The 15,046-nt window shown below is 37.9% G+C and overlaps 1 protein-coding gene across 1 annotated transcript in view; it reads right to left on the reverse strand.

Moving 5' to 3' along the window:
* ARMC3 (armadillo repeat containing 3) overlaps positions 1-15,046 on the reverse strand; it is a 30,709-nt gene that overhangs the window by 1,801 nt on the left and 13,862 nt on the right. The window contains exons 11-17 of the mRNA XM_053467140.1: positions 13,086-13,335; positions 8,555-8,691; positions 5,993-6,161; positions 5,769-5,869; positions 5,152-5,253; positions 4,276-4,371; positions 577-771 (exon numbers count right to left, since the gene is read on the reverse strand). Coding sequence (XP_053323115.1) covers positions 577-771; positions 4,276-4,371; positions 5,152-5,253; positions 5,769-5,869; positions 5,993-6,161; positions 8,555-8,691; positions 13,086-13,335 — 1,050 coding nt within the window. The remainder of the gene's footprint in view (positions 1-576; positions 772-4,275; positions 4,372-5,151; positions 5,254-5,768; positions 5,870-5,992; positions 6,162-8,554; positions 8,692-13,085; positions 13,336-15,046) is intronic.

The raw sequence follows: 15,046 nt of genomic DNA on the forward strand, positions 1-15,046 counted from the left end.
TGCCGCTCACTGGCTTCATTATGTATTATGAAGGACCAACTCCAGTGAGCATCCTCATGAATGAATGATCCTATATAACGCCCAGTTCAGCTGGTGAAGTGACTTAACGACTTCACTATCCATAATCCGGAGCCAAACGAGCTCTTCTGGCAGGAAAACATTGCTGGGGTTGGCCTCCAACTGATGCTTTACCGAATAAAAAAGCAAGACTCCCAAGGTTTAAAGGTTACCACTCTTTGGACAAAAGGATTTCATTTAGGAGCAGGAATGGACTTACATTCTGTCCCATATGGTTAGTAAACCTCAAAGCAGGCACTGCAGGGACAATTTAATGTTCACTGGCTATAGAATAGAGCTGTGTCTGCTCTAAACGGTCAAGAATACTGATCCAGATATTCAGAAGAATAAAGCATGTAGGGTTACACAAGGCCCCTATACTGCTGAATATAAATGAATAATTTGATCATTCTTTAGTGTTTAATATAACGATTCCACCGAGGCCCATTTGGTGCCAATGTTTAGGTGATCATATGAATGTTAATAATCATGTGTTTGCATACATATAATATCACTTACTGAGCCAAAGTCACGGTTTTCTCTCTGATACGGGGGAGAGGGAGTATTGTTCTGGAAGCTTCTTGGATGTAGTCATGTAATTCTTGGTCATACGGCGGACACCACTCTTTCTTCTCCGGAACAGATTCTGGTGGGGTTTTCGCTTCATCTTCCTTCGGCTTCTCTTCTTCCTTCTTCGTCCTTGCCCTTCCTTTGCTGAAACAATTTGCAATTGCATTTAATATTTACTCTCTACGGGGAAATTATTATGGGAACCCAACAGAAATACCGTATATTACTGTGCATTTTACCTACACCAGTGTCATTTCTGGTTAGATGTTTTACAATCCCATACTGTCTTCGAGAAGATTATTATTATCTGATATTAACCGGTAAATCAGAACCTTTTTCTTGATGCTGAGTGGTATTTTAGAGATACTGACTGGCAGACTAAGTGGGCTGTATGGTTCTTATCTGCTGTCAGATTATATGCGTCTGTTAAATTCTATAGAAAAGGTGAGCCAAAGCAACACTAGAAATATTCTGTAGGTCAATCTATACTCTCCAAATGCTGCTGCTTAAAATGATATTTGTGAAGCCTTGAAGCCACCCAAAGCTTGTATTAAGCCCCAGAAAGTTGAATAGCCATCCTGTGATCACATTTGTACAATTTATGGTAACTTTATAATAATGTTAATACTCAGGGGCCGCAAATGTATTGCATTCAACGCAGATGAAAACCCATAAAGATCGTAAAGACACAGCCACAGAAGAATCATGTTTCTTGGCAAATGGACTTCCGTTATCTCCACTGAAGACAGAAATGATCTTAACCGACTCGCAGACAGAAGCGATGCGGATGAAACAGTAGCCTTTCCTCGTGTGAAGTGAGACCCGCAGGGATATTAGTTGCTCTGCCAAACTGTTTTGACAAACTTTAAGATAAAATCCCAAAGTGTATTAACAGTTCTAGCTTCACTCAGAAATGCCCCCAAGCATTTTTTGGGCCCTGAGCAACTTTCTAGAACAGCGTCCAACACAAGCCAGGTATTCAGAACTATGAACTCAATAAGCCATACAGCAAATTATTCACGTTAGATCACAAAATGCCATAAATGCCATAGCGACTGTGAAAATTAACTATAACATTAAACATGGCAAAATACAAATTATCAATTATATTAAGACATGTTAAGACATTCTGGTACAGAAGGAGTAAGGGGCCACGCTCTGGAGAGCTTACAGTCTATTATACAAATCATTATCTCAGTAATGTATGGATACAAAGGGTTACTTGTGACTAATAAGCCAAAGGCTATCGATTGCATCACGAAACATGAACCCGGCATGAAATTGTCCCGGTGGGCATGTTATCTCTACAGTTTCTGGTATGCTACAGAAAAATCAGCTGTTGCATTCCGCGGAACTTAAAAGAACATAAATGAAATCATATTGTCAATTTATGTTGAAGAATGTATGTTGTGATCATCACATGGAGAATATAGAAACTATAACACTACCTTTCCATGGAGCATGTACGCAATACCTTTTGGAATAAATAACTTGCTAATGTAATATAACATGTGACATGCAAAAAATGCAGTGTATATATATATATATATGTATATTTATATATATATATATATATATATATATATATATATATACACATATACATACATATATATACATACATATGTTGTCTCTGTAAGTCAATTTGTTATGTTACATACTACTTGTTATGTCCTGTCTACCCATTGTACAGCGCTATGGAATTTGATGGCACTATATAAAACAATTAATAATAATAATAATAATATATTATATATATATATATATATATATATATATAGATATAGACATAAGGGATGTCTATAAGGGAGGATCTGAAAAGCTATAAATCTGAAATAGCTGGACAGGCAGAATAATGCCACAATGACAGATTTCAATGAAAAGTTACCATATGACCTCAGGACTGAACAAAAAGCCACAGTGTTTAAAATTGACTTTGGTTATAATGATTTAGGATTCAAGGGAAACACACCAAACCATTGTACTACAAGTCAGTGTGCGAGCCGAAATGTGTGCTAACTTATATAGTTGTAAAAATGAACCTGTATCTCATTCATAAACATGTTTATGAATGAGATAAACTGTATCTCATTCATAAACATGAGAAAAAGGTCTATTTTATGCCTAGAAAAGAAAGTGCCCAGTTTGACGACTAGCAGTCTAAAATATATGCAGAGTGACAGATCATTGACTTCAGGTATAAATCCCAAAATTAACATACATATATATTTTTTAAATTATTAAGAGGCAGTTATGACCATTTTTGAGGCATCGTTGAAACAAAGGAATGTTTGCCTCGTTTTCCGTATGTGACAGAAAACAGCGAAGCCTCATAAAATATCACAATAATGTAACTTTTTTTTAACCAAACTTGTGAAAGTAAATTTCCCATTTGTTAATCTCGATCCTCCCGTTCATAGGCATCAGCGACTATGCAGTGTCATCATATAGTTCATAACAAAATGTAAACATTTTGAAATTATTATTAAGAAAGAAACAGTTTTTTTATAGATTCAGAGGGTGTTTCTCTATATGTTAGAGAAGTCGATGGATCTGGACTTCCTGACTCGTAAAAACCTAATATGTGGTCCTGAAATTCATCACACTGAGCCCTCCTTTTAGAACACACATCTGGTTCGATTTAGGCGTTCGTTAATTCATGAAAAAAAGTTGTCTGACATATCCCATGGCACATATGTCTTTCAGCAAAGGATTTTGGACTCCTCTATAAAACTGTACATGACTTTAAGCCGTGCATGTTTTGGATTAATTAGTGAAAAGCAAAAACATCTGCCGGGAGACCGCTGAGCCATATAACACATGCTTTACTGCAGTGGTGGTCAGCCTGCTGATACTGATGAACTAGGGGTACTCGCCATTAGCTAACCATTGGGTGGCTGTGGATGATGGGAACTACAGTCCGAAAGCAGCTGTAGCGCTAAAGATTAGTCGCACCCTCTTTTTAATGGAAAAAAGGATATAAAAATGATTGCCTTAATCATCGACACTCATACCGAACTCATTTAATGAACTGATGCTTTATGATGGTGGAATTTAGGAATGGGGGGTAAGCTATACTGTGTCTTTAGTACATTTCTTTGGCAAAGGGAATGTTTATTGACAGCTTTGGCTTTTTGGTGTGTTTACTGTGTTTTAGTTTAGGAACAGGACACATTAAGACAAACCACTTTTGTACATAATTGCAGGCCCGAAGTTGCACACACAGCATTACGATTAATATTAATTTAACGTCAGGGATTCCTCTTACTGCAGATTAATGAAAATCATTTTTTTGGGATGACTTGATGTCAAGATTTTAATTACTGGTAATCCTGTGGACTAAGATTGTAAACTTGCAAGCGGGGCCCCCTTTACCTAATATATTGATTTGTCTTACATTAGTTATGTCATACCCAGTGAATGTATGTAGCGGGAAAAGTGCTATATAGATAATAGATAATAATCATCATTAAGCACAACTTTACGAGCAGTACCTACTTTCCGGATGAGAACACACAGTAGATATTTTATATATATATATATATTTAATATACAGATTGAGGAACTTGCTTATTATCTAAAGCATACGTTTCCCACATGCGAAGCTTCCAAGCATTACTCAGTTCTGTAATTAAATGTTAAAAATACCTTGATGGTTTCTCCCGCGTGCCACTTCTGCTAAGAGGAGGAGATCTAGCAGAAGCCGGATCCTGCTTTTCTTCCACTGGAGGAGTGACTGTGCGCCTGAGAATCGTACAGTGGAATTAGATAAATATCTGACGCATAGAACCATTACACTTTAAACAAATAGAATATATATATATATCATATATATTTCATATATTTCTGCCAGAGAAAAATGGTTATTATTTTAAACAAAATAAATGTTATAGTGGCAAACTATTGTATTAAAATCATGTCGTGGGATACTATGTTGCTGCAGAACTATACAGACGGACTGGTGAAAGCAGTTGCCTGGGGTTTAACATATTACAGCACAATCGTAATTGTAGTTTTTGAGGCAATACTGACCCTGAAAATGCCTTCTGCTCTAACGTAACAGACCCCATTCTTTCAACATCTCAAACCCATTCCCCAAATACCTCTCTGCTGAAAGGGACACAGAGAGCGCGGGTTCCCTTGGGAAAAATGACGGGGATCTTTTTAGACGGAGGAGGCGCTCAGGTGTCTAACATGGCCGTGGCGCGATTACAGGCGAAGACGGCACCTTCAGAAGGGAGTCCGTGGATAAATGTGGGTCTGATCAGTTACAAGCAAATGACCACCGGCAGTTACCTGTGTATCCCACATTTATAAAGCAATGACATGCTGTCTTGAGAGCTACACAATAAGTACATTAGATTTAAAAAATAAACTGAAAGCATTTATTAAGAACTCCAGAGCACTGCAGACAAGCTGCAAAAACAGGATCCTAAAAACCGTATTAGTAAGACAGAATAAAAGATATAGCCCCCCGTCCCCGGTTCCATATAGAATATTTCACTGCCTATGAGCCCCTCTTACCCTCCTTTTTCTCTGGAAGCACTTCGGCTGTGAGAGGATTGAGTTTGTCCAGAGTTTGTTTCTTGTTTCTCTTCTTCAACGCTTGGTAAAAGAGCAGGTGCGCTGAAACGTTAATATTACATGGGCATTGATAATATAGTCATATATCACAACAGAAATATTAATTCAATCAATACTAGAAAATGCTCAACCGCAGCAGTCGTGGCAGTCTGTGTTAAGAATTACAGAATACCATTAGTTATAGAATGACTACTATTGGAATACACTGATGTGATCCAAAAGACCCCCTTTATAGTGTAAACTATACCCACTGTCATATCTCACATATAATAATCACATTCACCTTTTTTTTAGGACACAGGTATAAATTAACATGACAGCTATATCAACGCCTCCTGGAAATGTTGCTCTAATTTGTATTATACAAGAGTGCGGAATATATCTGCGATCTTTACAGAAATTGATCATTTTCCATTAAAGGACAGCAGAGGTGTCGTGACCAGGGTATAACGGTATTTAATTGTAACTAGTTGGGGATTAATTAAAAGATAAACAGTAGTAATAGTAAACAGATGTTCTGTACTTCCAGATAAACTATGTTCTTAAACAATGCTTACGGCACGGGATTTCTTGCGTTGACCAGAATGATAGCTCGGTTTTGGTTGATCTTCTGATTGCTAAGTTCTTCAAGAGATAACAACTTTGCTTCTGGTCTTATCTACAGATAGATAAAATACATTATTATTTTATTTAAGTAGCACAGTCATTCTATACAATACTGTCCAATGGCTATATATATATATATATATATATATATATACAAACACACATTTTCACGTACCCGACCATGGTCATAGAATCCGTCTTGTATGAAGTTAGTGTAGGACAAGTATCCCGTCTGATTGTACTTCAGAGATAGGAAGTAATCCAGCAACTTGTCATGCGCGAGTTCACTAAATCTGTTTCTTTGACTTGTTGAAAGGTTGAGTTCTTGAAGAATGTCCAAAGCCCTAATTATATGAAAATGGCAGAGAAATTTCAGTCTGTACACCTGAGTCACTTAATACTCTGAGTAAAGAATATCAGAATGTGTTTTATATAAACACTATATTAGTTATCCTACAATTGCGAATGCTTTTAACATCTTAAGAGGAACCGTCCCTCAAACAGTTAATTCATAAAGCATAAAATGTATTCATTAAAACAGTTTTCCCCCAAAACGATATTTCAATATTGGTTGCCCAGGACATGTGTGAGATGTTTCACTGAATGAGACGTAGAGTGATGTAAACTTTCACAATCTCTCTTTACACCGAAAGAAAGGACCCCTGAAATATCGAAAGCTTATTTAAAGGGGAACACACATACATTTTTTTATTATTAGTGTCAGAATAAAAATACGTTTTCAAAAATATTGTGCTGTTTTTTTCATGCGTCTCCCCCTGTTATCTTTGCCAAATCTGCTAGACAAACACACTGACTCCTTATCATACTGCCTGGGATAAACAATAGAATGGCTCAGTCTTAATCACTTAATCTGACCCCCCGGCTAATGAAAGTCTAAGGAACTAGGCTAATTGAAGGATCAGCTCAGTGTGGTGAAAATTATTGGATGACTGACAACAACGGCAGCCTCCGGGTCTGCCGATAAACGACGTGAACTGGAGAAAAATATGAGAAAAACCGGGTTTTCTCAATCCTAACCTATATTACTGTACACAGCACCGTATTAAATGCTGAAGGAGAAAAAAATTCATGAGACTTCCCCTTTAACTCCACTTTTACCTCTAAGAACAACGATCCCTTAAATAATTAAGGGGTTATTTTACTCTAGTCAATTACTTCTTAATAAGTACAGCGTAAATGAACAGTGTGAATTGATACACTGTAATAACACTGTAATAACTGGGATATTTTATCATTAACAATTAATCAAACAGAGTTACTATTTAACTAAGAACTATTCTTAGCCTTCTCATTTATATTTTGCACCATTTATATAGAATTATACGGGCAAGGAGTCTGTTATGTTATAATAAAGAGGTATAAAGATATAATGCGATTAACAAAAGTTAGAGGATATTGCAATTAAAAGATAGATGAATTACATAAATCACCATTTTTATAAATGTAAGTAAATCCATGAACTATTAACAGGGCACCAAAAATGAGCGCATGGTTAAAAGGGATTTTATACAAAATGTATTGGTCAAGCTATATAAAAGTGGATTCCTTAGAAAAAAAGCACAAACCAGACATATTACAAACAGAAGCTTAACATAAATGGTTAAAAACAGAAGAACCCAGCATTCAAAAGATCACAACATCTAAAAAAGTGCGTTACATACGGATCGAGCTATTTTAGTGTCGACTATTGCTGAGGATTTTTATTTCATGTTTCATGCAACATCGGAAGAGCCGGATCCTGTGTCTATTTATCTATTATGAGTGAAGAATGGGATTTATTTACCCATTTTGTTCTCCTGATGTTCTGAATCAACCTATTTTTCATTCATACAGATTCCCAGGGAATATTGCAGACAACGTTATGTTATTTGTTGTCTCCCTTACATAAAAAAGTAAATATTTTTCAGACAAAATTGTCATGTAAAATCAGCCTCAATACCTTATTTGATGTTAGAAATTAGACTATGAATGACATTAAAGTCAGACAGGACTGAAATGGTTAAGAAACATGGCTCTTAAAGAGGAGCTGCGGCATCTGACATTGAATTCATTTCAATGAACTTGGAACTGGAATGAGCTGAAGTTGGAAGTTGTAATCCGCTTCTTCATTCATTATTTCTTTATACTTTGCATAAGTGTATGATTTACATTCACAATCACAAACACATTAAGGTGAGAGATGGGCTAAAAATATGTAATGCTGCAGAATGATGGGTGCTCCGACAGAACAACCAAATGTAATAGATACCCCCCCAAAAAATAATTCATATTTTGTGACAATTAGGATTGAGGATGATATATAAATTTCCCTCTAATCATTAAAAGTAGGTATTGAATTAAGATCTTTGGAACAATTTAAAAATTGTTAAAAGGACAACTGCGCTGCGCAAAATGAAACAAGATTTTGTCTTAGTAGCCAATCTTGGTCAACAGAATTGAAAAATGCCTTAAATTCATAGATTTTACCCTAGAGGTTACGTTTGGCTATACTTGTAAAGTTACTTAAAACTAACCTGAATCGTATTTTGTGTTCCAAGATCCGTCCAAAATTATGAAGGGAAATTAAAATATTCAAATTCATCAATATGCTTTGTAAAAAAGAAAAAAAAATGCAGATGGCCAAGACAGCCTGATGGGTAGAGGACACTTCATGTACTTGGCCAAGTTAGTTGAAGAATATGTTTTCTCCGCATTAAAGTATAAAACAGTAATTTACCCCAATCTGTACAGTTCTTCTGCCGTTGGCTCATCGTTCGCACAGACTGATAGCGCCCAGCAGGCATTTCTCTTCACTTCACTGTGACCGGAGCGAAGGTGCTTTACAAGAAGCTCTAATCCACCTGCTTTTCTGAACTGGAGACAAGACGTCATCATTATTATTATTATTATTTACTGGTTTATATAGCGCCATCATATTCCGTAGCGCTGTACAATACAGGACATGACAAGTAGCATATAACATAACAATTAGACTTACAATGTACAGCCCAAAAGACTATCCCTTGTTGCACATATGGGCACCTCAAGTTAAAAACAAGAATATTTTTTTACATTTAATAGAAATTAAGTAATGATCCGGTATTTAGGAATCATCTCTTTATGTCTACAGAAAATACTAATAATTCCATATTTCTTGGATACAGTTGGATGTCCCGCCATAATTCATGTACGATAAACAGAGGAATAGAGACAATAAAAATAGTTTGGGTTCAAACGAGGCAGAAGCAACAAATATTTCAGATTGAACGGGGTAAAATCATGTATGTCACTTTATGGCTCATATACAAAACTATCTCTGGTGAGGCAAATATCGCATATGTAACGCCACAATATACTCCAATGCAGTAGCGTACCTAGCGGGGGGCGGGGGGGGCGGTCCGCACCGGGTGCCGCTCATCAGGGGGGTGCCAACTTGCCGGCACCCGGCACCCCTCCAGAGACGGACAGTAATGTCCGCCGCTGGAGGAGCAGGCTCGCAAGAGAGCGGTATCGGAGGTCTTTAACAGACCTCCGACTCCCTTGAGTGATTTTAAGCCGGTTCCCTTGAACCGGCTTAAAATCACTCAAGGGAGCCGGAGGTCTGTTAAAGACCTCCGATTCTGCTCCCTTGCGATCCGCCCGGCAAGTCGGCAACTGCTGCTGTGCAGAGGGCACTGTGGGCGCGGCTTCAGTGCCGCCGGGATCTGACAACAAACCCCGGCGGCACTGAAGCCGCGCCCACAGTGCCCTCTGACCCGGAAGAAGACAGTAGAAGAGGAGCGAAGAGGAAGACTGCTGTAAAAAGAAAAGAAGTAGAACAGAAGTAGAAAAGAAGCAGAAAAGAAGGTAGGAAATCATTCATTAAGACTGAGTGACAGTGAGAGTGGATTGGTATGTGTGGAATGTGTGGATTGGTATGTGTGGAATGTGTGGATTGGTATGTGTGGAATGTGTGGATTGGTATATGTGTGGATTGGTGTATGTGTGGAATCTGTGGATTGGTATGTGTGGAATCTGTGGATTGGTATGTGTGGAATCTGTGGATTGGTATGTGTGGAATCTGTGGATTGGTATATGTGTGGATTGGTATATGTGTGGATTAGTATGTGTGGAATCTGTGGATTGGTATGTGTGGAATCTGTGGATTGGTATGTGTGGAATCTGTGGTATGGTATGTGTGGAATCTGTGGATTGGTATAAGTGTGGATTGGTATATGTGTGGATTGGTATATGTGTGGAATCTGTGGATTGGTATGTGTGGAATCTGTGGATTGGTATGTGTGGAATCTGTGGATTGGTATGTGTGGTATGTGTGGAATCTGTGGATTGGTATGTGTGGTATGTGTGGAATCTGTGGATTGGTATGTGTGGAATCTGTGGATTGGTAAGTGTTGATTGGTAAATGTGTGAGAGTGATGGGTGTTATGCTGTACCATTTCCAATGTCTTTTTCATTATAATTATGCTCTAAAGTACATCATAACTCCCATCACTCTATACTGTTCCGTACAGTGGCAGAGCTGGGAGACAGAGGCCTTGCACCCCCACCGCAGGGTGCTGGTCAGGTTCTATGTGGGCAATGTGGACGCTGGCTTTGGGGTGTGCAATCTGTGATCTATGCCTGTAATTTAGGGTGTTTTATCTATAACTATAATGCTGAGTTTTTATGTGAATTCCAATTGATCAATACCTGAAAAGCTGGGTTTGTGTGTTAATGTGTTGGTCTATATCTGCTATGCTATGTTTCTATACATTATTTATGTTTACCAGCAAATACAGGATTTGTATGTCTTATTCAGTTGATCAATACCTGGGGTGCTGTTTCCATGTGTTGTTTATTTGATCTATACCTTCAGTGCTGAGTGATTTCCAGTTGATCTATACCTGCAATGCTGGGTTTGTGTGTTCTGTTGATTTATACCTGCAATGCTATGTTTCCATACATTATTTATGTATACCTGTAAATACAGGATATTTATGTCTTATTCAGTTGCACGTGCTGTTTCCATGTGTTGTTTATTTGATCTATACCTGAACTACAGGGAGTAATTAAAAGAGAGTTGTGGTTTAGTGACGTAGGGGACAAATGGACTTTGGGGATGATTACGGGGAGAGGACCTCCCAATGTCACGGTGCAGTCAGAAGAAGGGAAGGCTGTACTGACTCTCACAGTCTTCCCCTGATCCGCAGTTGAGGGCAGTACAACATAATCCCTATCACTATACATCGATCTAGACATTTACAATAATGCAGCATAACCCCTACCACTATATACTAAGCCAGACACTGAAGTGGTAGGCCTACACCACATCAATGGCTTTGTATATAGTGATATGGGTTATGCTGCATTATTGTAAATGTCAGGCTCAATGTATAGTGATATGGATTACGCTGCCCCACCGTCAATGTGTGCTCAGTATAAAGTGATAGGTGTTATCCTGTATCACCGGCAATGTGGGCCTCAGTATATATTAACAGTTATGTTGTACCACCGTCAGCGCGTGCCTCAGTATATAATGGAAACAGTTATGTTGTACTACTGTCAGCGCGTGTCTCAGTATATAATGATAGCAGTTGTGCTGCACAACTGTCAATGTCTGCCTCAGTGTATAATGATAGTTATGTTGTACTACTATAAGTGTCTAGCTCAGTATATAAAGATAGCGGTTATGCTGTACCACCATCAATATCTGGCTCAGTTATAGTGATAGGTGTTATGCTGTTCCACTGTAGTATCTGGCTCAGTGTATAGTGATAGGAGTTATGCTGTTTCACTGTAATGTTTGCCTCAATATATAATGAAATTACTTAAGCTGCACCACCGTCAATGTCTGTCTCAGTATAGAGTGATAGGCATTATGCTGTACCACCGTCACTGCCTGGCTCAGTATATAGTGATAGGTGTCATGCTATACCACAGTCAGTGTCTGGTTCATATGGTATATATAATCATGAGTCGACATGGCAACACCACTATATATGCAAATGCTTAAATAAAAAGAGAACAATGTTATGGTGACTCCTGATTATAATATCAGAATTTTTTTTAGTTTATAGTGTCTTTAGCTGCTTAGCCAGTACTTAATTTGTAATGTTTGTCACTCATTTGTTAGGTCTTCTTAGAAACTTGTTGTGTTTGTTGTTTTTTGGGGGGGTTATTAAAGAAAGCACTATTATATGTTCAGTAAATGTTATTTAAACATATATTTATTTTACTTATAAGTTATTAATTTATTTTTTCAGATTTCTTGTTGTTTACAGTTGACATACAGTTTACAAATTGGTGCAATAAATATTCTTGCCAACATAATTCTGTAGATGTCTTTACATTTGGGGGGGGGGGTGCCACTTACAGGATCCGCCCCGGGTGCCAAATACTCTAGGTACGCCCCTGCTCCAATGGCAATAGAACTGTTTATAATATATACCTGGCATGGTTGGATTCATTTGAAGAAAAGTGGTAAAGACTAGGGCTTTATTCGCTAAGTTGTGAGTTTGAAAATGAGCCGTCATGAACCGAAACATTTCAACTCATCTTCCTTAATACGCGCTGTGAGGGCCGGTACCTATAAGTGATTCCTTCTTTAAGGACTGAGATTGTTCCCGATGGTGTTTAGAAGAAATCTCACTTTATTAACTATGCGTTGGATAGCTCCAGCTCCGTCCTTATGGCAAGCAACGTTCATGGAGACTTGCCATAATTGTGCTGATAATTCACATATAGAAATATCAACACAGATAAAGTATAAAGGATAAAGATAAAGGATAAGTATTTAGATAATAACAAAAAAATTATAAATTAAGACAGGGTGCGAAGGTTGTCTTGCTTATATCAGATTTTTTTGGGGGGTAACTACAGAGAAGCCTGAAACTTGATAAAAGAGTTCTTCATGTTGAGAAACAAAAAAGGCTTCTTTTGAAGATTTCACGTTCAGAAGCAAGAAGGCTTCTTTCATATTAAAGCATGTGGGCTACCCCCGCCTGGAGAGGTCATCCAGCACAGTCTCAAACGTCTTTAATATGTTTGAAGACCAATAGAGCTGCAACCGGAGAAGAACGTGATGGTGATTAGAGGAATTTACCTGTTTAATGCCTTCTTGTGCATCAACGGAACAGATGAGTGTAAAAACTGGTATTTGTGAGTTGTTCAGCCACATTTAAACATCCAAATGGCACCGACATAAACTTTTGTATAAATCCGGTGCCGGCATATTAATTATAGACATATTTCCACATATATTTTAGCTCTGTACGCACGTGGGATCTCACCTCATCTCTTCCTTCTGCGTCACATGCAAATGCCGCCACTGCAAACGCGGCTTTGCTGAGCACCATGTTGTTAGTCGAATGCAATGGTCCGACCAGAGCGGGCATTATCCCGTGGGCATGTATGACGCTTCGCAGGACTTCCTGGGCGGCCATATTAATCAGGACTACGCACACGTTAATTATGACGCCATCATTTTTGTCAGATAGAAGATTAATTAAAGCGGGAACGCCATTAACGTCTGCTACAGCACTATTTACAAAAAGACGCAAAAAAAAAATGATTACAAATAGTTGGCAATAAAAGCAATTCCCAACATAAGCCCGTGCCTGTCATCATCAAATAACAACCTCGCTACACTTTGGTAGATCCATTTTTACATAACATTTCCTTATACAATTTCTTAATAAAAGATTGTAAGCTTGCGAGCCGAGCTCTCTCCGCCTAATGTATCGGTTTGTCTTAGTCTGTCAATTCTCATCTTGTCAGACCCCTTGAATATATGTATTGTAAGACGTGCTGCGTAAACTGTTGGTGCTATATAACTAAAAGATAATGATAATAATAATAATAATAATAATAATAATAATAATAGTACTCTCTCAAGGTAATACCATTGCACTCATTATCAATATTCATTGAATTTTGACGGACAATGGGATATCGCAAACAGTTTAATATCATTTGAAGTCTGATAATAGTTTGGTAAGGTGAATGATATTTCAATGAATGGGACAAGTACACTGAAAGGTATGGTGGACGCATGACTCCTATAAAATCTTCAGGACAATAATGATGACAGAAACATAAACCATCACTATGTTCCTTCCACAGTGTATAATAAAAGGGGTCTAACCCCCATATATATAACATATTTATAAATGAATTATAGGGCCTGAGCTAACAAAGAAGACAGATATAGCCCATATTGGTAACAAAGAACATGAACATTTAGTTGCAGGTGATACCTTTTTATTCCTTTTTTATACCTTTTCTAGTCGTGCAGATTTCAGGACCTCAGAGGTTTATTATCCAGAATGAACGTTCCCATCTAAAACTAGTGAAATTCCCCACTACCACCAATAGATGGCAGTAACGTTCTAACGTAAACTAATTCACAGTTTAAAGGGATTTTATTAGCTCCTTTTATATGATATTCAGGATAGCTTTACGCCTATCCCATGCCTGTTTAAATTCACTCACTGCATTAACCTCTATCGCCTCTGCTGGGAGTCTGGTTCACTTATGTACCACCCTCTCAATTAAGTAAAAGTTCATTACTTATAAGTGTCCAACTCTCTAGTTTAAACTATGACCTTTTTTGAAGTAGACTTATTTCTGTACTTTATTGAGTCACATTATGTATTTAAATGTTTCTATTACATCTCCCTTACCTCTTCGCCTATAGCTATAGAACCCATCCTGTCACCTGCAGGACTGATTAACACCAATGCATTGATTTGGTTGTGAATGATAATTTTATTGATCTTTGTCTATCGAGATCCACAAAAAAAACAACTAGGGATATCACATCTTTTCCTAAACATGTTACAGGGTCATGCCCAGCTTTTCATTTATACCAGCAGAGCCAATTTGCTGTGCGGCCGGCACTCAATGCAGCGGTGCCAGGGTAAGAAAGTGAAACACTAAGCAGGGAAAATAACACAAGGACCAACCATGCCAGAAAATGACACCACTGTTTCTTTAATGGGATAAAAGCTAGCCTCTTCCCTCTAAATGTGAAGCCCTCTCGGAAACGTCTGGGACACAGTGCTTAACGATAACCCTGCCATTTCTATTTTTACCTCCAAGAAAGAAGAAACTATGTACTCCCTCGGCAAGATGTGCTTAAGAGATGCAATATGCGAATATGGCTTCCAAAGACACAGCAGTATATAAACATGATTTATGCTGAAACAGATAATTCAATTCTGCCACTCAATACAGCGCTGAGAGCACTATA

The sequence above is a fragment of the Spea bombifrons genome, chromosome 5 (genome assembly GCF_027358695.1).
Source record: "Spea bombifrons isolate aSpeBom1 chromosome 5, aSpeBom1.2.pri, whole genome shotgun sequence".
NCBI lineage: Eukaryota > Metazoa > Chordata > Amphibia > Anura > Pelobatidae > Spea > Spea bombifrons.